The 25,894-nt window shown below is 38.0% G+C and overlaps 1 protein-coding gene across 3 annotated transcripts in view; it reads right to left on the bottom strand.

The window, feature by feature from the left end:
- Positions 1 to 894: 894 nt before the first annotated feature.
- The window catches only part of CA13 (carbonic anhydrase 13), a 30,312-nt gene continuing 5,312 nt past the window's right edge, over positions 895 to 25,894 (bottom strand). Inside the window, exons 3-8 of one of the 3 annotated variants that reach the window (XM_027089744.1) lie at positions 20,951 to 21,069; positions 14,635 to 14,730; positions 13,052 to 13,114; positions 12,366 to 12,521; positions 7,507 to 7,585; positions 895 to 3,251 (exon numbers count right to left, since the gene is read on the bottom strand). In XM_027089744.1, the coding sequence (XP_026945545.1) occupies positions 3,049 to 3,251; positions 7,507 to 7,585; positions 12,366 to 12,521; positions 13,052 to 13,114; positions 14,635 to 14,730; positions 20,951 to 21,069 (716 nt within the window). In that variant the 3' untranslated portion in view covers positions 895 to 3,048. The remainder of the gene's footprint in view (positions 3,252 to 7,506; positions 7,586 to 12,365; positions 12,522 to 13,051; positions 13,115 to 14,634; positions 14,731 to 20,950; positions 21,070 to 25,894) is intronic. The other 2 variants (XM_027089746.1, XM_027089747.1) reach the window with 2 other exon arrangements.

Raw genomic sequence — 25,894 nt, forward strand, 5'->3', positions numbered from 1 at the left:
CCTTGGAGAAATGTTAGATTCCAGGGCAGGGGAAGGTGCAGAATGAGCTGAGCCAGGAACATCACACTGCTGTCAGAAAGTAAGAACATGGGGACAAAGTGTCAAAAGGGCACAGAAGCCAGCTTGGAGATGCTCCTCCTGGCCAATTAAGAAAAATATGCATGTGAGAATAGATGGTAATAGTGATAACAGTCTTACAGCCCACTGAATAAAACAGGGATCCCTTAAATCCATCATGGAAACATGAATAAATTGGAGGTTTAATCAGAAACAGGATATTTACATAGTCTCAAAGCACATCCCCTCACAAATATTTGTTAATTACAAAGGAAAAAAAGAGTAACTTTGCAGTGGAGAAGCCTAGCAGACACCATCTTAATCAAGTGCTGAAGTGAATATACTCCATTAGAGGACAAATCAATTTGCCTGATAGGACCCAGCATTGCTTTTGTGATCTTCCTGACAACAATGCAAAATCTGGATCTAATCACAAGGAAATCTCGAACAAACCCAAATTGAGGGGCATTCTGTAAAATAACTAGCCTATCATCTTCAAAAGTGTCAAAATCATAAACAGCAAAGAAAGACTGAGGACCAGTGCCTGACCAAAGGAGACACAGCTAAGTGAACGAGTTACCCTCGAATGGCATAGTCAGTGATAATAAAGCAAGGTTAACCTGGTTGTTTTAGCTGTACTATGGCTCTGTAGGATAATGTCCTAACTTGTGAAAATATACACTGAAGTTTGTGGGATGATGCATTAACAGGTTGGCAACTTACTCTCAAATAATTCAGCGGAAAAAATTGTGTTTGCAATTTCTCTGTGAGTTTGAAATTGTTTTCTAAATAAAAAGTGTAAAAATGTAATCTCATTCTGTATCTTGCATATACAAGTTCAAAGTTTGTCTTGTAATATTTATTGTGGTTGAATCCAATTTAAGTTAAAATACAAAATGCTTAACAAATATAAATCCAATACAGGTGGGAAACAAGATTATCCATGCTAGTATTTACAACTCTTTAATCTTTTCAAAAGATAACAACTTAGACTTTAGATAACACTTAGAACTTTTTGCCTCTAAGAGATAAATTATCAGACAATCTTCAAGGAAATCAGTGCTGTGTAGATGTTTTTAGTCTACTAAAGTCCAATTTGTAGCATAGAACTGATGGAATACTGTAGCAGAAAGCTTAAATTATGAAGTGGTAATGCTCATACACAGTAATTAGAATCCCCATCCTACATGCTATTTACTTTCTCTGAGAAAACAGACTTCTTTCTCTGACTAGGATACTTCACAACATGTCTTTCCAAACTAAAGAAATTCATTCAACACTGGTATTTTTAAAACCAGTGAGAACTTCTGGTTACACAGGTAGATTTAACAAGTATTCCTTTAAGAAAAAACAATTTTCAAGGGATAACTTGCACTTTACTTGTTACATGAACTTATAGTGCATTTGATTGCAAGCAGCAAGATAATTACCAAAGATACAAAATAAAGTTTTTTAAATATTCAATTAATTAAATATTTGCTACTTGTCAATCTCCTGCAAGGCCTCAAGCTAGATACTGTGAAGGGGAAACAAAAAACAAAGGAGCTTTCATCTTCAGGAACTCATCTTAATGCAATCATATCTATCATTATTACACAATTTACTGATAATCGGTGATCCTATCAAGAACTATCACAGGGAATTCCATGGTGGTCCAGTGGTTCAGACTCGGTGCTTTCACTGCTATGGGCTGGGTTCGATCCCTGGTCGGGGAACTAAGATCGCACAAGCCATGTGGTGCAGTCAAAAAAAAAAAAAGAAGACGGCTATCACAGAATACTTCCAATTATTAAAATCTACATTCAGGGGAAGAGAGGTGTCTTAATAAATCATCAAAATTAAGGAAACTCAGTTAAACTTTTCCCAGAAGATGACAGAAGTGTAGCACGTGTTCAAGTCTTAAACGTGATTATTAAGTTAATGCTTAGTGTCACTGTATTTGTACCAGAAAGAGCAGAAAGACCTCCCCCATCCTCCTTCACCAAAATCAAACAAAAATATACAAGAGATAATAGGTTAAAGTGAATATCAAGAGCCAACTTACAGAATTAAGAGATGGAGGGACATGTGGGTAAGGGGAGAGGGGTGTTGCCATGGAAATGGGTTGAAGGGTTTGTGACTGATTATATCTATGAAACTCAAGTAATGTTTCCCCATCAATTGACAAAACAATGACCTTCACAGGACTGCTCCCTGCTCTGTTGCCAAAACACAGGACAAAATTAGCCAACCTGTGCCTCATGCCCATGGGCAGCTCTGCCTGCACTGGTACCTTGTAATCTGTTTCAAATCATGCTAATGCTATAAATTGACAACCACTTTGTCTGATCAATTATTAGCCAGTTTATCATTAACATCACCAAGTGAATGAGATGTATGGCATAAGTCATTAAAGTTTAAAAAGCCATTTATATCCTGGGGAATTCCTCACCAAAATTGTATTGACTCTTTTTGAGCTGTGGAATAGATGCTTTAATTCACTATATCCCACCCCCACCCCAATAACTCTCCTCTTGTTCATTTTATTAGAGGTATCCTGCAGTGAGAATCAGCAACACGATCCAAATGAAAATTCACTTTCAAAGGAAATAGTATCTACTTTTATGAATTGGAATGATAACAAGATATTAAGCGGAATCCCTTGTTTAGGAAAAGGTACCACAATCCTATCATTCTGGGAATGCATTTAAGTTTTTCACCAAACATCACTGAGAGATGTGACTGATCAGTCTTTACGGCAAGGGAAGATTTTTAATACATTCTGAGGTTTGCAACGCCCGCCACGTTGTCACGCAGGTTGAAGTAGATGTATTCCGTGTGTTTTAAAACACACCAGTGTTTACTGCTTATATACCCAAGTATATACTGCTTATATACTGCAAATCTGAGACAGATGACTTAAGTTAGTTTGATTAAAAAGATCTGATTTTCTTTGTGTTGACACTGACAGCAAAATGGCACCCCATAAATTAGAATTCTAGGAAAGAACTGTTAGTAGGGGTTTTTGTGTTTGTTTTGTTTTGTTTTGTTTTCTCTCCACAGACACGTTTGTGGTGATCTGTTGGTGACAACTTTTAATGGAAAGAGGCTCTCACTTTTCGGCCCTTCAGAGGCTGTGGTGGACGGTGATTGCTCAACAAAAAAGCCGCTGCTTTGCCCTCCCCTGTACACAAGAGAGTGCGGAATGTGGCCAGCTGTTGAAAAAAAGAGAAGAGTTAGTTTTAGCATAGAAAGTCATGCCAATGTTAATGAATTGCCCTGCACAGAAAGTTAAGAAACTTATAAGCTTTCTTCCACTGGGAACTAAATGTACTTCAATGAAAATTTTCTAAGTTATGGGTCATACATCATAAAGCAACACTTCTGCTAGATTCTTATCACAATACAAATATCTATGGGTTCAAAAATTAAGTATATAAGCTTTCTTCATTTGAAGATCAAAGTAATAAGAGGAAACAACATTTAGAATGTGGTTTAAAGAGTACATATCTAGAAATCAGAGAATGTCACCTGCAAAGGCATAATGGGACAGTGGAAAGGGTTTTCCAAGCTGGGTCCCAGTCCTGGTTCTGCCACTAGTGAGCTGTGTGACCTTGGGAAAATCATTTATTGTCTCTAGTTTCCTCATCTATAAAGTGAAGCATTGGATTAGATTACCTCAATAAGTGTCATCCAGCTCTTGGAATTACACTGAATACTCACGAGCACTCCAATATAACATGGCCCAAATTTTCAAGGGAACCATGTGGTACTCATCCTACAGAATTTTCATCTTTTATGCACTGTTTTCCTTAAACAGTGATTTTTCTCTCACCATATGTGTGCCTTGTCAGCAACTAACTCTGGGAAAAGACTAGGAGTCTTCAACCACTTATAATATTTCAATACAATTTAAGCGATATAGGCATATTTCTCAACACAGGGGCTTACTTTTTCTTATCTTACACACACACACACACACACACACACACTGCTTAATTATCTTACAAACTTCATATAGTAAACAAAGTGTCAAGAAGAAAACAGAAATTACGAGAAATCACATCACAAAATATAACCACTGTTAACATTATGGAGTATATCCTTCTAGATGTTTCCTTATGTACAAGCACTATATGCACATGCACCAGTACACACGCTTGACACGTTTTATTGTAAAATAAGCTCAACTATACTTACTCTTTTGAAACCTTATTTTATCACTTAATATATATCCTTCACATGTCTATAGATATATCTATGTCACTATTTTTAATTGCTGAAAAGTTTTCTATTATAAGCTTGTTTTATAAATTATTTAGCAATTCCTTTGTGATTTAATATTACGTTTTAAGACTAAGCACAGGTTTATAGTAGTAAAATGAAGACTGGGTAAATTACCTGAATAATTTTACTGTCTCAAAAACGTTCACTAAAAACATATTGCCACACAAGTAAGTTTTTGGTGTCTGTTTTGCTGTTTTGAGTGAGTACAAAGTATTAAATTGTTGAGAATGAGAGCCTTCATTCTCTAAGTTTCGTTAGTCACCTAATCAAAGAGTCAAGGAAATTCAGACTAGGACACATATATTAGGTTTCCATCATCACCATTTACCTGAAGCCTAAAATATTTCTCTTAACAGTACTAGCCAGGATGGGAGACAGAGGTGATGCAGGTCCTTCATAATAAAGAGGCAATAGTTTATAACCGCACTCTATGGAGATATGTTCAGGTATCATATACAAGCAGCTGTGTATTTCCACAAGTCATATTTTGAGGTGTCTTTTCAAAGAGTATAGATATGAGAAGAATAAGACAAATATTTACAACTTGCTATTACTCATGTTTCATTATACCAGATCATTATGGCTAAAGCCAGATGGGACATATATAATTCTCTGGTAAAGTCAAGTAGCAGAGGCTAATGAAATCTAACCTCCACAGCCACAGAGAAGATGTCCAGCCTTCTGCAGATCATGATGATCCAGGTCTATCTGGAGTGGCCACTCCAGGTGACTGTGCTGGAATCCCAAGTCCTGAATCAGTGCACTGATTTGCCAGCCTCACTGAACACAACTAGCCTCCCAGGGAAACTGCCTATTCCTCTGAAGATCTTGGCTTTATTTATCCCCCTATCCCCCTTTGACTCCTCTGCAAATTGATCATGGCTCCCTACCTCTGCAACACCTTAGCCTCATCCATCTAGAACTAGAACTTACTCTAGATCTTTCTCTGACCAGCCTGCTCATTTTGGTAAGAGTCTCTGAACCTGTCCTGATGTCTCATCAAACCCCTTCCCTTTCTGGTGCTGGATCGTCCTCCTGGTCCCTTAGCCCAGCTAGGTAGACCCTGATCTGCTAGGCTCTGCTTAGATTGGCTCCTATCAGTGTCATACCCTCACCAGGCCTCTGGCTTCCTTTAGGCAGAAAATCTGTCCCTCTGTCACTAAGGCTGACTCAGTATCTAAACAGCTCCTGGCAAGAATCTCCCCAGCTCAGGGTGAAGGCTGTTTTGCTGTTTTCTTTGGCTCTACTACTGAAAGTTTAAATTTCTTCTGTAGTGACCCCAGTAAGCAGAAATACCCTTTTCTAATGTTTTGTAAACAGCTTTGATTAGTCACTCTAGTGCTCAAATGTCTTTACTAGCTCTCCACTGCCTGCCGAAGTTGACTAACAATAAAAATAAGCTCTCTCTTATAGGACATGGTGGGCCACATACTATGCTAAGTGTTTTACATTACATAACACATTTAATGCTCCAAACAAACCTATCTATAATATACCATTATACCCATTTTAAACATGAGGAACTCGAGGGAGAGTTAGGAAATTTCAATAAATAAGTCATCTGGCAAATAAGCCATGCACTAATCACAGCACTACACTGTATCTGTAAGTGTTTTTCTTTCTTTTTTTTTTTTTCCATTTTCCCCTAATCTCTTCTTATTTGTTTCTTATTATGGAAACTGGCAGATATACAGAAGGGTAGATAGAGTAACATAATAAACCATCACCCAGCTTCAACAGTCATCAACACGTGGCCAATTCTGTTTCATCCACACTCTCACCCATTCTCTCTCTCCATCTGCGAATCCTGCCCAAACTGTATTATTTTGAAGCACATTCCAAATATCATATCATTTCAGGTGTAAACATTTCAAAATATATCTCTAAAATATATAACATTTCAAACCCTATTAAGGCTCCAAAACAAAATTGTTAGCATGGCTTCCAAGCCTCTTGACCACCCAATTCCAACTAATCCTTCTAGATTATTTCCTATTATTCCACACACAAGTTCCACTCTAGGTCAGTTTTGTGAAGGGGTGTCCAAGAGCATCTGAATGAAAAGATTTTGAGGTGATTCTTAAAACTTGAGATTCCTGGACCCACCCACCCCACCCCCTCAGACTTCTGAATCAGAGTTTCTAACAAGGCCCAAGGATCCACATTTTGGTAAGCTTCATCAGGTGATTCTTGCATACTCTCAATTTTGACAACCACAGGTACAAAGTTGCCCACATATTTTTTGCACTTCTCCTTTTTGCCTTTATTTATGCTATTCTTTCTTGAAATACCCCTTTCCTTTATACTCCCAACCTGTCCCCACTTTTTGAAGCAACCCAAATGTAAGTTCTTTCATGAAGTCTCTTCCTGATTTCTCCACTGAAAACTAGTCTCTCCCCTTCTGAAATTGCCTTACACCTTATATTCTCTTACAGTACCAAGCAAAGCCACTGTGTTACAGTTTTTTATGCATTTATTTTATCCCCTCTGTTAGATTATAAACTACGGGAGGACAAGGGCCTTTTTAACACTTGTTTATACCTCTTGCATCATGCCTTGCAAAAATTGGCAATTATTAAACAATTCTAGAATTGACTTATACTGTCTTCTAAAATTTAAAACTTTAATTTCAAAGATAATTAAATAGTTTTATATAGTAAGTCAAAATTAATATTCAAGTGAATGAATTCTTTCCTCAATTCACACATAGTCTGAAGATGCAGAAGTTAGGGAAATTTTCCTAGATTGTTAATTATCATTAATTACAAAATAAAAAATTTTACTATTAAAAAAGGACATTAGAGTTTTGATTCCAGATCTACTGGACTAAGACTCTGCAGACAACCTTCCTGTAGAAAAAGACAACTGTGAAACCCAGACACAATACAAAAAAACTAGCTGCAGGTACTAAAGAGTGAACAGAAGTAGAGGGATATAGATGGGGAGTTCATGCTCATTTGGAGATATGGGAGCCCTCAAGTGAGTTCCTGTCTCTCCAGTTTTTCACTTGGACAGGGTGGAGTCTGCAAGGTGCATAGAGCTGCTATGGGGCATACCTGCCTTGCAAGGAAAGAGCAACAGAGAGGATCCCCAAACTCATACCCAAGAACTACACATGTACTGAGACTGAAGCTACTGTGCAAGAAGGAAAATCTGCAACTCAAGCCCAGCCAAGAAAATTACCTGCCAACACAAAGGAAACAGTACTCATCAGAGGAAAAATAACAGATCCAGAATCTCCACAACTTATTGTTCGTAACATCTAGAATTCAATAGAAAATTACTCAATATACAAAGACTCAAGAAAATGGAATACATTCTTAAATAAAGAAAAATCAACAAAGTGAGACTCAAGATTACCCAAATTTGGAAATTACAAGGATTCTACAGTGGCTACTTCAACTACCTGTGGGTTATATGAAGTTAAACAGCATACTTTTTAGTGCGTGAGAAATTTCAACAGAGTAATGGGAAGTCTCAGCAGAGAAATAGAAATAATAAAAAAGAATCAAGTATAAATTTTAGATCTAAAAAATATAATTTCTAAAACAAAAATTCACTGGATAAAATTAACAGACAAACTGACATGACAGAGAAAGAGCAAATGAACTTGAATATAGATCAATAGAAATTATCCACAGTGAAGAACAGAGATTTTTTAAAAGATTTCAAACTAATAGAGCCTTGGAAGGAACCTGTTAGATGTTATTAAAAGGTCAAATGTTTGCATAATTAGAATATCATATATGAAAGCAACCTAAGTGTCATCAACAGATGAATGGATAAAAAAGATGTGGGGTGGTGTGTGTGTGTGTGTGTGTGTGTGTGTGTGTGTGTGTGTGTGTGATGGAATATTACTTGGCCAGAAAAAAAGAATGAAATTTGCAACAACATGAAGAGACCTGGAGGGTATTAGCTTAGTAAAATAAGTTAGAGAAAGACAAATACCATATGTTTTCACTTATGTGTGTAATCTACAAAATAAAACAAATGAACAAATATAACAAAACAGAAACAGACTCAAGATAAGAGAACAAAATAGTGGTTACCGGAAGGGAGACAGCTTGGGGAAGGGCAATATAGGGGAAGGGTATTAGAGGTACAGACTACCAGGTATAAAATAAAGAAGTTATAAGGATGTAATGTACAGCACAGAGGAATATAGCCAATATTCTGTGATAACTTTATGTAGAGTATAATCAATAAAAATAATAAATCACTATGTTGTATACCTGAAACTGATATAATATTGTAAGTCAACTGTACTTCAAGTAAAAAAAAGAATATCGGAAGGAAAGAAAATGGGACACAACACACATAAAAATTAACTCATAAATAATAGAACACTTAAATGTAAAAGCTAAAACTATTATTTAAAGTAGGAAAAAGTATTTTGTGGTATATAGTTAGACAAAGATTTCTTATCAGGAAACCAAAAGCACAAACGATAAAAGATAAATTGATAAAATGACCTTCATCTAGATTAAGAACTTTTTAACTTTTGCTCTTCAAAAGATATAGTGAAGGGCTTCCCTGGTGGTGCAGTGGTTGAGAGTCTGCCAGCCGATGCGGGGGACACAGGTTCGTGCCCCCGTCCGGGAAGATCCCACATGCCACGGAGCGGCTGGGCCCGTGAGCCATGGCCGCTGAGCATGCGCGTCCGGAGCCTGTGCTCCACAACGGGAGAGGCCACAACAGTGAGAGGCCTGCGTACCGCAAAAAAAAAGAAAAAAAAAAAAAGATATAGTGAAAAAAAAGAGAGGCAAACCACAGACTGAGAGAAAATACTCTGTCAGATTGTTTTGAATGCTCCCTCTTGGAAAAGGCCTTTAACTCCAAACCTGAAGGAGGAGCAGGAGTGTTTATGTACTATATGATTCCATTTAAATAAAATTTTAAAATAACATTCTAGTGACAACATCTCAGTTGTTGCCTGGGGCCATGGACAAGGAAGAAGATGGAGTACAGAGGGGCACAAGGAAACTTTTTCAGCCAAGGGATCCACTCTATGTCTTGATTGTAGTGGTTGTTACAATAACCAAAATCATCAGCTGCACACTAAAATTCATGAATTTTATTGTATGCAAATATCGTAATAAACAAAAAAAGAAAAAAAATTTCTTTAGAAAGGAGTACAGAATTAAAGCCAAGTATTCTGCACGTCAAATTTCAGCAGGTCAGTAAGCCACTATAGATAATCTGGCATAAACCAAAGAGACTTGGCAAGAGAAGTCAGCCTTCCAAAGAATGACAGATCTGTTATCAGAAGTAGCAAAAAACAGTGTATCTGTTTACTGGCCTGGCAGTTAAATCAAGCATTCCCGTAAATGACTCTTTTTCTTTGGGGAGAAAAATGGACTTGGATCAAGAAAAAGAAAACGAAAACCATCTGATTTGCCCTTTAGGTCAAACAATGACTTGGCAAGAAATAGCAGCAGGAAAAAAACCTAGAAAAAAATTGGCACCAACTTACTAAAAAGAGGATTTAATCTTCACAGATAGTGACATTATATGGTGGAATTGAAAAATAAATAAAAATACAATTTTCCAGTGGTTTCTAAAATAAAGAGCTGCTAAAATTGAGATTAAAAATTATCTTTTGAAAAGTAATCCTTAAATCAATGGTATACACAAAAGACATTTTCATTTTACTTTATATAAAAGAGTTAAGCAACTAAATAATCTTATCAACCCTTTCATGCTTTGGATTTTTAAAATATGCTTTCTATTTTAGAACAGTTTTGGATTTACAGAATTCTTGCAAAGATAGAATAATTAGTTCTCGGATACCCCACACTCAGTTTCCCCTTTTATTTTTTTTCATTCACTTTTAAGGACGCACACAAAAGTTTCCCGTTATTAACATCTTGCATTAGTATGGTACATTTTTCACAAGTCGTGAACCAATATTAATATGTTATTATTAACTGAAGTCCATCTTTTATTCAGATTTCCTTTGTTTTTACCTAACATCTTTTTCTGTTCCAGGATCCTATCAGGAAATGGCATCATATTTAGTTGTCTTGTCTCCTTGAGCATTTCGTGATTATGACAATTTCTCAGACTTACCTTGTTTTTGATGACCTTGACAGTTTTGAGGACTACTGATCAGGTATATTGAGAATGTCTCTCAACTGGGCATTTTCTGATGTTCTTCTCATGGTTCAAATGGGATTTGACTCTTAAAATATCTTTTGCTTCATTCTTTAAATCTTAAAATCACCATAATAATTTGGATTATTACGATATTATAATCATGATAATTTGGATTATTAAGATATTATAATCATCATAATATTTGGGATTATTACTCAGATAATCATTTCAATCTGGTTAAAAATAAAATGTCTGAAAGTGTTCCTGCTACAGTAGATTTAAGTGAATGCCTCAAAGTGAATTACCACTCACACTAAAGCTCTAAAATACAGCTATTATTTTATAAACTCTAACTGCATAAAAACCACATTAATAATTAACATTAATGAATTGAGCTTCAAATAAGATACAGTAGTGAATTCACAGCTAGGCAGTCAGTCATTCCTAAACTTGCAGGGGGTTATTTTTGATTTGGTTAACTTTATGTATTTTAAGTAACTAAATATATATTTTGATATATATTGTTTTCCAAATCACAGGTGGATTGAAAAATTTATTTTCCAACCGGCTTTAAGGAATAAAGAAATTCTTGAAATATGAGGGAAAACTTGATTCCCTTAATATTACTAACTTGATGTTATAATGTATTAACTCTTACTATTAACCTATTCAAATTCAATAAAAGAATGTAAAAGTAAACAGTTTAGCACGTGAAGGGGAGGAAAATGAACCCCATTAATAAAGCCACTGAATCTGTGACAGGTCATTTTTCTCATGATGCAACTCACCTTATTTATGATGGAAAAAATTCACAGGAATTTCTGTGTCAGTCAAGCTCTGGATTTCTACCCAGACTTTTATAAAGTGTTTTAATACGTATGCCCCAGATTATTATTTGGCTTTCATTCTAAAGACAAGGTCGACAGAAGTTGGATGTGTTCAACACCCCAAGGGGAAAAGTTACCTGATATGACCTTCGTAAAGGTGAAACAGCTCTAGTCTTTGATTGGACGAAAGATATAATCCACTAGGCAGGTGGGCCAGCCCAGGACAGGAGTACTTTATTAGATGCAAAAATTACTAGGTTATGTTCTTACTAAGATTTTGCAGCATATAATTTGAAACAGAAAACAAAACAAAACCCGTTAGGTATAGCATCCCAGAGCACAGAGCATCCACCTGGCAGATTCGTCAGTCACAGGGTGGGTTCACAGCTCTGGCCAGAGTCATCAAAGACATTCCGAGACTGACTGACCGACTGACTATGGGGGCTCTATAAGCATTTATCAGAAGAACCAGTGAGGAAATGTCCTCACAAGAGGAGTACAGGCAGCCACCCACAGCCTCTTAGCAAATGCTTAAAGCCCCTCAGGCAGCTTCACAACAGTTTTGTCGATAAAAGCCAAAAGATCAGATGGACTTCTTAAATTTAACAAGTACACATATTTCTTAGGGTGCTATGCCCAAGGCTGTTCTCACCGTTCCCTTTCTAAATGTGAGATCTGTAGGAGAGGCAGGTCCAGGGACTGAGGTCAAAAAGGAGACTATCACCTTTTGAGATAAGCTTCTCTCCTGATTTTCCCATTTGTATCCCAGACTGTTAATATCTCAGACTACACAAAAGAAAATAAAAACAAACAAGTATAGCCCTTAAAGTGGCACTTCACTTCCACCCGTGCCTGTTTGCACATTGCATTTCTAGGAAATGGGAAAGAAATCATCTAATCATAGAAGGTCAAATAAGAAAGGGACATAAATCTCATCTGGTCCAACCACCCATCTGACTAATGAAGAGAAAGGTAAAGCTTTAATTTCAGGCTTCACAACAGCAGAAATGAGGGCAGGGTTTGAAAACACACACACACACACACACACACACACACACACACAAGATTAAGCCCAGTTTCCTCTAGTGAATCAGGATCAATGTGGAAAAAGCGATATACCTGTTGAGAGCTGATGTTTATAGGTTGTTTTAAAACGATCCATGTGACGCTCTCTAGAAGAGGTGGGACTGTAAGGGAACCAGGATATGTCCAATAATCCCAGCGTGGAGGAAGCAGAGATAATGGGTCAAAATTTGTGAATCGAGTTTGTTTACCCTGAGGAAGAAAAGAGAATTCCCACAAATTACAATGGGAAAGCTTTACACAGACCTCAAAAACATACATCCATTGAAATATCATTTCACTGGAATTCTGTAATTCATGGAATTATTTAGTATCTGCTTTTCATATCTTAAAAAAAAAGAATCTGCCTTAATCTAAAAATTTAAGACGAAGTAGCGTATCACCTAGATTTATTTAAGAAGCTCAAGATTTACTTTTTAATGTAAGTGGTCTTTAAAATGTGTTGCCACTAAAGGCTTACTCTGCAAAACTCCAACAAAAGAAACTAATTATGCAAAAATAGATGCATTAGTGATTGTTTTAGATAACTTAAGACCCCTTCATAATTTTCAAGAGATAAGTGGTAATAAACTACTTCTGTTCTATTGGTCAAGTATGTTCCAAACCTGCTTCCAAGCCGGCAGCATATGCTATGTCAAAGTCTAAATTTTTAAAAGAAGATAAGAGAATTCAGGAGAAACCAAGGAATATATTAGTCACTAGTAAATAGCAATTAATTTTACCTTTTCTTTAATGGAATCCAAAATATCGGTAATCTTTTGAAGTTGGGGATTATGCTCACCAATCTGAAAACACAACGTTTCAGAAGAAATGGTTACTGTAGCACATCAGGTCTGCATCACTCCATTTCAGTCACTATTTTTAAATTCTTCTTTTTTTAAAAAAAAAAAAAAAACCTAAGCCAGCCCAGAATAAACAAACAGTGATTGTTCTATAGTGAGGCTCTCTTTCACCTGCCAGCCTTATCACACCAGAAAAATCGAAACAACAAGATAATATTACAGGGCTCCTTGGCTGAACTATAACTTCGATTCCAAAACTAGCAGTAACAGCTTCTTATTTGTCAGCTTTATGAATGTTCAGGGTACAGATTCTCTCGAGAGAAACTTTGCTTAGGAAACTCTTACATAACACCTGCACTATTAAACCAGATGTGACTTTCAGACCCTAGATCCAAACCAACCATTGGTGACAATCAAAACATTAGAGGAAAACATCTCCCACTTTCAGCTTAAAATGACTTGAGGTCCTGAATCAAGGGAATGTATCATCATGAGGAGAATCCTTCAGAAAAAATATATATACTTCTTTTCATTTATTTGGGGTGTCCTGAATCTCTCTGAAGGTTTTAAGTCCTTGGGATTCAAGTATAATGCCTTGCCCCACTTGGATCTCACGGCCACCACCAGACTTGAGGACCGAAAAAAGGAGCTGCTGCTATGCATGCCAGTCTCTGCTCTGCCCCATGCTTCCCCCTGTCCCAGTGCAACGATTTACAACATCAACATCACGCAGAGTCAGGGGCATATCGAAAGTGCACACCCTAAGGAATGTGGTCGCAGTGGGAGTTGAGCGGCACAGCCCACCCACAGGTATTATGACAGTGATACCTCCTGTGGATATCAGACAAAGGAAAATACAACAGAATCTTTTAAAATGGTCAGTGTGTTTGGGACAAAATACTATTGTGGTCAAACTAGTGCTTCAAGAATCAGGAACTTGGGCTTCCCTGGTGGTGCAGTGGTTGACAGTCTGCCTGCCGATGCAGGGGACACAGGTTTGTGCCCCAGTCCGGGAAGATCCCACATGCCGCAGAGCGGCTGGGCCTGTGAGCCATGGCCGCTGAGCTTGTGCATCCGGAGCCTGTGCTCCGCAACGGGAGAGGCCACAACAGTGAGAGGCCTTCGTACCGTCAAAAAAAAAAAAAAAGAATCAGGAACTTGAATTTTACCCTATCCTGTATCTCCAAATATTGAGCAGTCAGGAAGAGCCTATTATAAAGATTTTCTTCTCAAGATCTCAGTTGTTACTTCTGCCACTATTGTTGCTGCATCTGCGTTTGCTATTCACAAAAAAATGATCAATGGACAATGAGACGTTTCATAAGACAATGTTCCTAGGGTAGTTCTGGGCCCTTAGATGAACCATAAAATAATATACAAAACTTTAAAATTCACTTCAAAGGGAAAACATTAAACCTAGAACTAGTTTACTATTAAAAAATGGTAGACCGTCTACCCCATGATTGAAACTCTTTATCCAACATGGCTGACTAGTTATGCAAAATGAAATTAGTGATTCTCACCTGTAAAAATACGCCCAAGACAGCTAGTCCATCTGGCTCATGAGCTGCCTCAACAAAGCTGGGGTATTTGTCTGAATTCCAGTGAACAACGTGGAGCTGAAAGGGAGGAACACAACATAATTCAAATTTTTTTTTTAAACACCCTTAAAAACATAAATACAAATAAAACATTTATATAGATCTTCTGGTGTTGTGCACTTATATGTATAATGTCCAGAATCCTCCTCTTTACTTTTGTCTAAAAACTAAAGTACACAGGTGAAGGACCATGTCACTTTGGTCTGTGGTGTACTGTGCTGAAGTCCACATCACTAGAAGGCTCTGGAGCATCCTGTCAAGCCTCTCTAGCCCTAACAATCTCCAACCATTGCTCCCAAGTGACTCAGGGCTCCCCCATGTCCACAGATGGGACTGCAACTGTGCAGCCTTCAATTAGACCCCAGCTGGCAGCTGAGTCCAACGCACGAGCGCAGGGTCATAGGCAAGTGGAGAAGTCAACCTCCACACAGTAGGTATTTGGGGACAATCCTGCTGCTGAGAACAGCGCCAGTTGTTCCTGAAACTGCCAGTCAGATGTTCATCACTGCAGTTTAAGACTTTTTATGGCTTGAAAATGCAAATTCTCCTTAGGGGTAATTATTTTTAGCGGTATTTACACATTTTCTAACTTCTAAGAATATGTTCAGATCCTGTGTTGAGAGCAAGTTTTAAGAGGGAAAAAGAGGCTTCAGGGTCTTGTAAACAGAGGCATCTGAGGAAGAAAATGAGAGGCAGCTGGTGCTACTGATGAGGGGGGAAAAAAGAAGGAAGAGACAAGGAGTTGGAGTTGGACAAGGAGTTGGAACTCTAGAAAACAGGCTTCACCCACTTCACAACTTCCAAAGGTGTCCTAAATGTCCTATAATAATAAACAATGCAGTATCCCAGACTCACAAACAAGCGTGAAGGGTTGTAGAATGACAGTAAGGCAGAAGACCACTCTTAGAGGGTCTTCATTCCTGGTTAAGGGAAGGACAAACTGAGATAGAATCCAGAGGGCAATGCAGGCACCCAAATGACTTGGCCAAGATCATGACTCAGCCATGTTGTCCAAGGACCCTCCAGGAAGGATGGACTTCAGATAAGATCTCTTTCAAATGAGTCCTTTTGGCACCTCGGGGAGGAAACACTTATTTATGAAGGGTTTCATGCACAAATCACCTTTCTGGCTGTAACAGAGAGAATGTAGTATATTCAAATGAATATTTTTACCCCTTCCTTTAAATATAACTTCACATCTCACAGGCAACTAATATGGGAGGCTTTCTAGATAAATAAGAGTTACCATAAACTGGGAACTATAAAACTATAAAATAGTGCACCATTAACAAACAATCAAGGAAGACTGTGGCATATCTAGATGGAAAATACAGAAGCAGATTCTTCTGGTGCCATGGTCTATGTTGATGTCAGATAGCTGGGAGAGGCACAAAGCCTGAAAACATTGGATGACGAAACAAAATTCATGTGGCTCACATGAGACAGATGATGTTCCACTGTAAGGGAGAGGTAGGAAAGTATGCTGAAGTTGTTTTAAGTGGCTCCTTGCCAACATAGTTCACTTTGTAAGAGATGACACCAAAGAGATAGAAAGATGTGAAATGCCCTCTTTATGTTCGCAACTCCAATGGATTAGAAAATGAATGTGTAACTAAAGAGACATGAATCTATCTGTATATCCTTCCACTGGTTAAAAACAACAATTGTTTGAAATATTATAGGAGACTAAAGCAAGAAAAATGTTTTGTTTTTTTAAACAAGTCCTTCTCTCTGCCACACACTTTGCTTAACTGGCAGCAGTATCTTCAGAGCCACTGATATCAGCTTTATTAGCATTTGTATTTGAACTAAAACTCAAACAAACAACAAACTCACATTTTCTAACAGTGACAGCCACAGTGATTTGAACTGAATGACAAGAAGTTATAGTAGCCACTGCAAAAATGGAAATAAGTGCTTCCCTGGTGGCGCAGTGGTTGGGAGTCCGCCTGCTGATGCAGGGGACACGGGTTCGTGCCCCGGTCCGGGAAGATCCCACATGCCGCGGAGCGGCTGGGCCCGTGAGCCATGGCCACTGAGCCTGCGGGTCCGGAGCCCGTGCTCCGCAACGGGAGAGGCCACGGCAGTGAGAGGCCCGCGTACTGCAAAAAAAAACCAAAAAATAAAACAAAAGGGAAATAAGATTCTTCCCTATTGGAAAGCAATCTCTAAATAATAGTATTTTTCAACTTTAATATTTTTAAATTGCATATTATTGCTTCATATAATGTGCTCATTAATGTTGAAATTGTAATTTTACTATCAACTACATATTTAATACACTCATTATGTATTTGGCATAAATTGTAATCAGATAAAGTTCCAAATATGCAGCGAACTATTAGCCTACTTTTTGTAGATAGGTGACTCTCGGGATAAAGTCTTTCATGATTTAGATTACTTTAATATCTGTAATGTCACAAATCATTAGATTAGGCTCCAAATTAAATTTTTATAGGTTACAGCTTTAAATGTGGGTGGGGTTTTTTTGTGTTTGTTTTTGTTTTGTTTTCTTTTTGTGGTACGCGGGCCTCTCACTGTTGTGGCCTCTCACGTAGCGGAGCACAGGCTCCGGACGCGCAGGCTCAGCGGCCATGGCTCATGGGCCCAGCCGCTCCGCGGCATGTAGGATCTTCCCGGACCGGGACACGAACCGTGTCCCCTGCATCGGCAGGCGGACTCTCAACCACTGCGCCACCAGGGAAGCCCCATATTTTTATTTTTTAAGAGGACACAACTTGATGATAGTCCTGAAGTTAGGTACAAAAGTAGCTGGAAAAACTAAACAACCCCTAGGAATCACTTATGATAGCCAAGCACAAAGGGATCCTTTTGAACCTGAAACCCAACGCAAATGACTCCCAAATACCTCCATCTCCCACCCTGACCTTTTCTTTAAACTCCAGGTTTGTATCCAGTAGCCTATTTGAACACGAGACTAGAATATCTATAGTTGTCTCTCCAACTTAACATGTCCAAACAGTTCATTCCTGTCTGCAGCCTGCTCCTCCCTAGACTTTCCCATCTCAGCAAATAGCACAACTATTCTCATGGTTGCTCAAGCCAAAATCTTAAGAGTGCTTCTAGATTCCTCTTTTTCCTTCCTTCAATATTGACATCCTTCTCCTTGGCAAATCCCATGGATTTTACCCCCCAAACATATGGATTCGTCTAGCTCTCTTCATCTCCACCACCCCATAGTACAAATCACCATCATCGCTCATGTGAACACGTTCATAGCCTTCTAGTTTGTCTCCCTGCTTCTTCAATGTTTGCCCAAACTCTTAGCCACGGAGCAGCTAGCTATATTTTATAAAATATAAAGCAGAACATGCCATTGCCCTGCTCGAAACCCTCCATTGTCTTTGTCCTGCTACATGAAGATAAACTCCAAACTGCTCACCAAGCCCCCCAAAGACCAACTTGGTATGGCCCCTGCAGGCCTCTCTGGAACATGGCTAATAATATCTCCTCTCTCATTAACTCCAATCCTGGAAGCCAATGTCTTTGTCTTCTAGAACATGCCAACCTCATTTCTTCCTGAGAGCACCTGGACCTGTTGTTCCCACTTACCAGAAAGATCTCCCTAGATTTCCTCAGAGTGGCTTCTTCTGGTCATTCAGTCTCAATTCACTGATCATCTCAAAGAGGCCTTTCTTAAGCACCCAGTTACTCTACCAGATCATGTGGTATTGTTCCTATCAAAGAACTTACCACATCCAATTTATTTATTTGTTTATTGTCGACCTTGAACACCCACCAACCCTGAGGTCTGACCCAGACTTCCTCTTCTTCCAGTTACATTCCTATCTCAAGCCAGAAACACTGACTCCTTCCCTCCCTACCCTCAACCCCAAGTAATCACCAATCACCCCACTGAAGTGGCACTTCCAGCCAGCCAGCCCTCCAGCTGCACTATGTCCTATTACCTGGAAAATTCCCGAAAGCCTCCTGACTGGTTCCCTTTATCCACTCCTGCTTCAACCCAATTTATTCTCAAACTATAGTTTGAATGATATTTTTAAAACACGTATATGATCACTTCCTGATTCAAAGCCAATAAGTGGCTTCTTGTTGCACTAAGAATAAAGTTCGCAATACTCACGTGACTTACCTTAATAAGATGAGATGCCTCTAGCCTCCCAACTTTACCCCTGACAACCCTCCCCTTTTTACTTCGTGCTCTAATCACACTGGCCATTCTGTTCTTCAAATATGTGATAATATGTTATACTCTTCCCCAGCCCCAGTACTCACACATGAGTCTATGCAGGCGCTCTCCCCTTTGCCTGGCTCACTCCTGCTCCTGCTTCAGGTTTGGGTAAAGCCTTTTCCATGAGGAAGTGTTTCCTGACCCATCCCTCCTCCTTCACAGCACTCCCTTCAGGATGAGCACGAGTAAGTTGGGCCAAGATGGGGGACATGCTACGATCTCAATGAATTCTTAAAAGAATGAATGAATGCATGCATGCATGAACAAATGAAATAAATAGCCTTAAACATACATTAAAGAACAGTGTGAAATTCCAGTCAAAGCTTCATCTTCTTCAAGAAGGAAAACCTACAAAGATGGCCCTTGCTCTGCAAGTAAGGACTCTGAGCCTCTGACTAATTTCAGGATATATGAGGGCCCTTTCCAGGAAACCACTTGCCAACTCAGAGTCAACCTCTCTGAGAGTATACTTTGAAGTTTATGAAGTTAGAAGGTGTAAACGTAAAGCAATGTGACCAATTTTCCTAAGCGGCTTAGGAAAATTACAGTTCAGTGATCCAAAGCCAGCTCTTAATCTGCACAAAGCTTTTGAAAGTTAGAACATGTCAAATTTAGAACACGAAACTTTAGAAAGCAAACATGAAAACTATTCAGTAGGTGATATAAACTGAGACACTGTACAGATTCAGGAGTTCTGCTTTGTACATTCTTGGCATCTTTTGTCCACTTTGGATGTAGATTTTATTCCTCCACCCCAAGGAAAGAGCAGGTCCCATACCCTAAGCACTTGGCCTCAAGCAAAAGTGTTTTAGTAGGCAAAAAGGACGTTTTGGTTGATAGTCTCAGAGAGCAGATGTATAAGTCAACAGAAAAATAAAACTGGAAAGAAGTCTGTTTGCTGAATCTCTCTGAACAGCAGGGCTATAAAAGAGTGTCTCAACTCCACAGGTCAGTAATCACAAGAAAAATGAAGAAAAACTGCACTTGCCTGGTAACATTTGCTCTGTCTTGCCTAGGCGACTCACAAGCCACATTATATATTTTCACATAAGTAGCTCTGGTTGAGTCACACAATAATTCACTTTCATCTCATGATAAAGCTGGGTGTTAGCAATATTTAACTGTTTTTTTTTTTTTTTTTTTGGCGGTACGCGGTCCTATCACTGTTGTGGCCTCTCCCGTTGCGGAGCACAGGCTCCAGATGCGCAGGCTCAGCGGCCATGGCTCACGGGCCCAGCCGCTCCACACCATATCCCCTGCAACGGCAGGCGGACTCTCAACCACTGCGCCACCAGGGAAGCCCAATATTTAACTGTTTTAAAGCTTGAAGTATATTATGCTTTGTCCTTTAACCAGAGGATTAGAAAAAGTAGAATATTATTAATGAATATGATTATAAGGAAAAGAAGTTCACTCCCCAATGGAAAAAAAACAAGTCAATGAACACTTCATCCTATTCTGCTTTACCAACGACCTGAATAATTAACAGAGACTCCATTTTAATACCTGGGGTTGTAGAGGTAATGTAGAGTTTAGGAGGGTTTGTGACTTTACTTTTTTTCCCTACAAGGAACTTGGCCACTTACTATTAACTCTATTATATGGACTTTACGTGATCTTAGTATATATTTGTGTCTGGACCAAATGTGTACACAGTTGGGCCTAAACCAAATGTTTCTTTCTCTCCCTTCTCACTGGTTTTTCAGGAAATACAACAGAGTTTGTAATTGGTATTGGACAGACCTGGGTTTCAAGCCATCTCAACTGCTTCCTAGCTGGATAAGTTACTTAGTCTCTCTAAGTCTCCAGTTTATTCATTTCTAAAATGGCACAAAAACCTTAATCTCTAAGACTCAGAAGGGCCAAACGTGTGGCTCTCATGTTGATAAACTCTCATGCTGACAGAATAGAGTGATTTCAGCCACTGAGATACCTAATCTGGCATAAGGAGAGTTGTCTTCTGTGTCCCCAAAATCCCATCACATAGAAAAACTCTGAATGATGAATACAAGTCTGATGGCTCACCTCTGCGGCATATCTCACGCCGTCCACCACGTGTTCAGAGCCGTGATCATCGGTGGACCCCCAGTGAAGGTGAAACTGTCGTAACCTGTAGCTTCCGGTGAGAGGACCCCCACGCAGAACTAAACATCAATACATTTTAAATTGTCAGCAAGAAAAAAAAAAAATTACACATCCTGTCACAACCCACAGCATCTCCCTGGATCACTCAACATCTCCATGTCCTTCAAGGAATTTTTTATAAATGTCATTCAGATGGCTGACAGGAATACAACTTTTAAATATATGAGGAGTAAAAACAAACATTTTAAAAGGTTAAAGAGTCCACAATACAGGTTTTTATGGAATATCTTGTAAATCAAAACAGACACACTGGTTAAAAGTAGCAGAAACTGGGAGTTTGTAGAGGTAAAGAATTGCTCTGTTTAATGGAGAATGTCAGTCTCTCTAAATAAAAATGTGATGTGCTAAGAGCTCCATCTTGAACACGGTAGAGCAGCCTAGCAATATGGTCAGAGAACAGGCTTCAGCGTTAGGAGTCCTGGGGCTCACACCTTATTTACTAACTGTGTCATCTTGCACAAATCCTTTAACTTTGAAACCTCAGCTCTCCTGTCTATAACCTCCAGAGAGTAATGTTACCTCCTCCTGATGCTGTTGTAAAAACAGAAGAAAAATTGAACACAAAGTACTTATCACTGCCTGGCAGAAAGTCAGCATGCTGGACACGTTAGCTATTATTACTATTTTATTGCTGTTATGATTACTACAAAAACTGGCAAAGTAAGCATGTCTTTTATACTTGAATTCTACCTTCTTGGGGAAACATGAAATACAGGACAAAATTAACACTTTTAAAATAATCCATCAAATCTTTGTCACTTTGGCAGAGTATATTTTAGTACTTTGCCTCAACACATATGATCTCTAAAACCGTGGGAATAGAATCATATATTAAGTACACAGAAAAGCTTTTTAGTAGAAAACATAGTCCTAAACTGTCTCCTCCCAATTAATCTTTATTGAGCATGTTTTAAAGGATATGTGAAGATGTGGAAGCATCGCATGCTGATTACATCAAAAGCACTGCTAATCTCTCATTGACATTCCAACAGGATTAAGTGATGGATTGGTATGGTGCAGCCTTAAACAATAGTTTGATTTAAATTACCCTCCTCTTCAGAAGATATATATATATATATATATATATATATATATATATATATATATATCTAAAAATTTGTCAAGAATGATGCACCTTATATAAGAAGCAAAAGATGTTAAGAGGTATCACATGCAGTTTTCTACAAACAACAACAACAAAAAAGACAAGATAATACATTTGACTAAGGCACACTCCTCTTTGAGCTATACTGTAGGAGAAAGAATGATCCAGACTGCCATCTGTATTAACCAGTACAACTGAATTCATTTCTCCCTTACTTGGTTTGACTCGGCTGAAGTTGAACATCAGTAATTAAGAGTTGGTATAGTAGTTGGAATCAGCAGATGTGGGAATAGTCCCAGCTTGGCTACTAAACTATGCCACCTTTCAAAACTCATTTAAGCCTCTATGGGCTTCAGCTTTCTTGTCTATATTTGTGATTGTTTGTTTAATTAAGAGATTGGACTGGATGTTCTTTAACTTCTACAATTCCTGAAACTGCCTAAGGAAAAAAAAATGGGAGTGTATATAATAAAATCTTTTGTAAGGTTGAATGGTTGGGGCTTCCTTTAGATAGATTTCTTTACAATAAATAAAGATAGCTATGTTCAGAGCCCTCTGAAAAATAAAAGAGAAGGGAGAACCACTTACACCAGACTCTAGGGCTTGCTCTTCTGTCACTCTGTCACAAACAGAAAATTGTACTGTTTCTTCTCCCAAGGAACAATGTTCACGAGGGCAGAGACCATCTGCTCGGGTCTCTGTTGTACCCATCCCATCACCTAGCATAGTAACCATCACAGAGGAGATGCACAATAAATATTTGATGAAGGAATGAATAAAATATTTGATTTGTATTTAAACAAACAGTTTCAAAGATGATTCACAGATAAATTAATTTAAAAGGCTCATTTCCCTGACTCCATATAGCATGGATGCAGTGGCATTCCAAACAAAAAGAAATCAACAGCTCTAGGGTCTCTTTTCCCCTCGCTATTGCGTAATAAGACCTGAGCTGAACCTTGAAGTCATTCCTTCACAGATAAAAAGCAGCTTAGAGAGCTTGAGTGATCAATGTGGAATTGACTTTGGGAGAAGATGCAAACAAGCTGGCTCAGGAGAAAGAAAGTGATACCAAGAAACACACACATTATTAGGGAAACATCCAAGAGTACTGGTTGATCTCTGGAAAGCCTGCTCTGAATCCAGGGTTTAAAGCCAGATTAGCACAGCTCTGCTTAGTTAAGCAACAGAGATTGCCTTACTCTTTACATATCTGGACTTGGAGTGTTTTAACTAAAATATCCAACCTGGGACTATGATCAAATGTCTAACCATGAAGACCATTCTCCTGGAGCAGTGCTCTACCAAAGAAACACAGAGTGGGAAAAAATGAGTCAAAATACCAAGGTGAATCGCCAACGTTGAGATGGTCTATAATAAAACAACTAAACAGCTAAACTATGATATAAAATGAATAATGGTGACAAAAATTATTTTTTAATGAGGATGATTTAGTGTTTTAAAGAGTCAAATTCTTCATCTTACTTTCCAACCTAGATGAATAAATATATATTGTTTCCATCTTATGTTTGAAATCTAGTAATTATTTCTCCAAAATCACACTTAGCATATATATATATATATATATATATATATATATATATAAAATACTTCACGTATCCCTCCATTAAGATTTTAAAAAAAGTCTATTCCAAATAAAACTTTCATATAAGAGATCTACAGAGATCAAGAAACCAGAGTTAATTTTAAAGTCTGAGAAAATTTTAATAACTTAGTAAAAGGATATCTGTCATTTGCTATATGCTGCAAAGACCAACTAGGAACATATGCATTACTTTATTGAACTTAACTTTTTTTTTAATTGTTAGTAATTTGCTTACTCTACTCACTTTCTGAAACTACACTGTAGTCAGCTGCCTAAAATGATAAGCAAGGCTGGCAAAACAAAATCAGAAAAAAATTCATTTAGAAAGCAAAACACTTGTCTGTTCATGCATTTACTGTCTATCTCACTAGGATACTCACTCCTTTAAGGCAGAATTGATCTCATTCTCTTGTATACCCAATGCCTAGGACAGTTCCCGGATCAATAAATGTTACTAACATAAAGTAAGAAAGAGACCTCACCTGTAGAAACACTCCCCCACAAACTTCAGTTTGTAAGGATGCTACTGAAGTGACTTGAGCATCACTAAAGCGCATAGTCTTAGGACTTGTGAATCTAATAAAAGTCATGGACTGATCACTGTATGGTAAAGAGTTCTCTGAAGTAAAACTAAATGAACAGCACATCTATATTTTGCTTGGAATCTAGGAAAAGAACAAAGAGCACAGATCTGCCAGGATTATAGTGAGAGAGAGAGAGAGAGAGAGAATGAAGATAGGAATGGTCCTAGATACTGGGGCTTGAATTCTTTTCAGAGCCAGGACAGTCTTCATTAGTCTGGCTTCTGGCTTCCTTTGCTCTGAGCATGTGCACTCCAAGTTACTCTCTGATCACTCATTCATTCAACAATTCTTTAGAGCTTATAATGGGCCAACAACTGTGTTCAATACTAAGTACACAATGAGCAAGGCCATCCTTATCCTCAAGAAACTTATAGAAGGAAACATAATTATAATAAAGTTTTATAATACATCATTGTCACAGATTGCCAATTTAGTTTCCTGTATATCTTGGCTCAGGGCGGGGTGGGGCATGGATCACACAACTAAGGTATGCTTACTCCCCATCTTTTTCTGTTTTTTTCTTTTTTAATATATAATTTAAGATCTTGTACATTTGTTTAACTTCAGGCAGTTACCTAGAACTAGATAACAGGATTATAACTGAGAAATTGACAATTTTTAGAGATGAAAATTAAAGAACAGTCACTGAATCCATCAAGTTACTAGCATTCCTAGTAGGCCTTTCTTAGCAAGAAAGCATCTTCCTTCCTTTTGACATCTTTTTAAAATTTCAGCACAACATATCTTATCCACAGAAGGGACACAGACCATTATTATTTATTATTATTTTTATTACTAGTTATTAGTAGTTATTGAGTATTTACTATATGTCAGGAACTATTTCATTTATTAAAACTTAAAAATTAGTACCACAGCCTTTAAAAATTACATGTTCAAACTATGAATAATCCACCAATGTTCAAACTATTTAGGTGTCAAACGGTAAATATTAATTGATTTCTGGTGGTTTGTAATTCTATCGGGACTTCACCTACATATACTAATGCATTCTGTACCCTAATGCCATACCATGGTGTTGTCCATATCCTCCAAGAAACATCATACCAAAAAAATGCTTTTAACTGAAACATACGTTTATTGAGTACCCTCTGTGTGCCAGGCACCAGGCTAGGTAAATGAGTAAGACACAGCTGTTGCTCACAGGGAGCCTTTAGCTGAGTGGAAAGAACCAACTGGCAGTCACAATGCAATGTGGGAAGTTCTGTACAATCTAATCATTTCTTATTCTAAAAGTAGGAAAGGATAGCCTCAGTTTTTTGTTTGAGAGATCATAAACAGTATCAAACCACCATTATGGGTGGTATAAACTTTGTACTTAGAAACTTCGGACTACTTTTATAATGTACTATCACATCAACCATATCTATTAATACAGATTCATAAAACTGAGGGTCTGAAGGAAAGACAATTTAATATATGTAAAAAGTGAGGTTACTTCTCCACCCACCCAAAAGTTGAAAAGTACCATGTGTTCATCTTTCCTTATGCATCTTTTAAATTGCTCTGAT

Source organism: Aethalodelphis obliquidens, unplaced genomic scaffold, assembly GCF_003676395.1.
Source record: "Aethalodelphis obliquidens isolate GAN/ISIS:26980383/991018 unplaced genomic scaffold, ASM367639v1 scaffold68, whole genome shotgun sequence".
NCBI classification, from domain to species: Eukaryota; Metazoa; Chordata; class Mammalia; order Artiodactyla; family Delphinidae; genus Aethalodelphis; species Aethalodelphis obliquidens.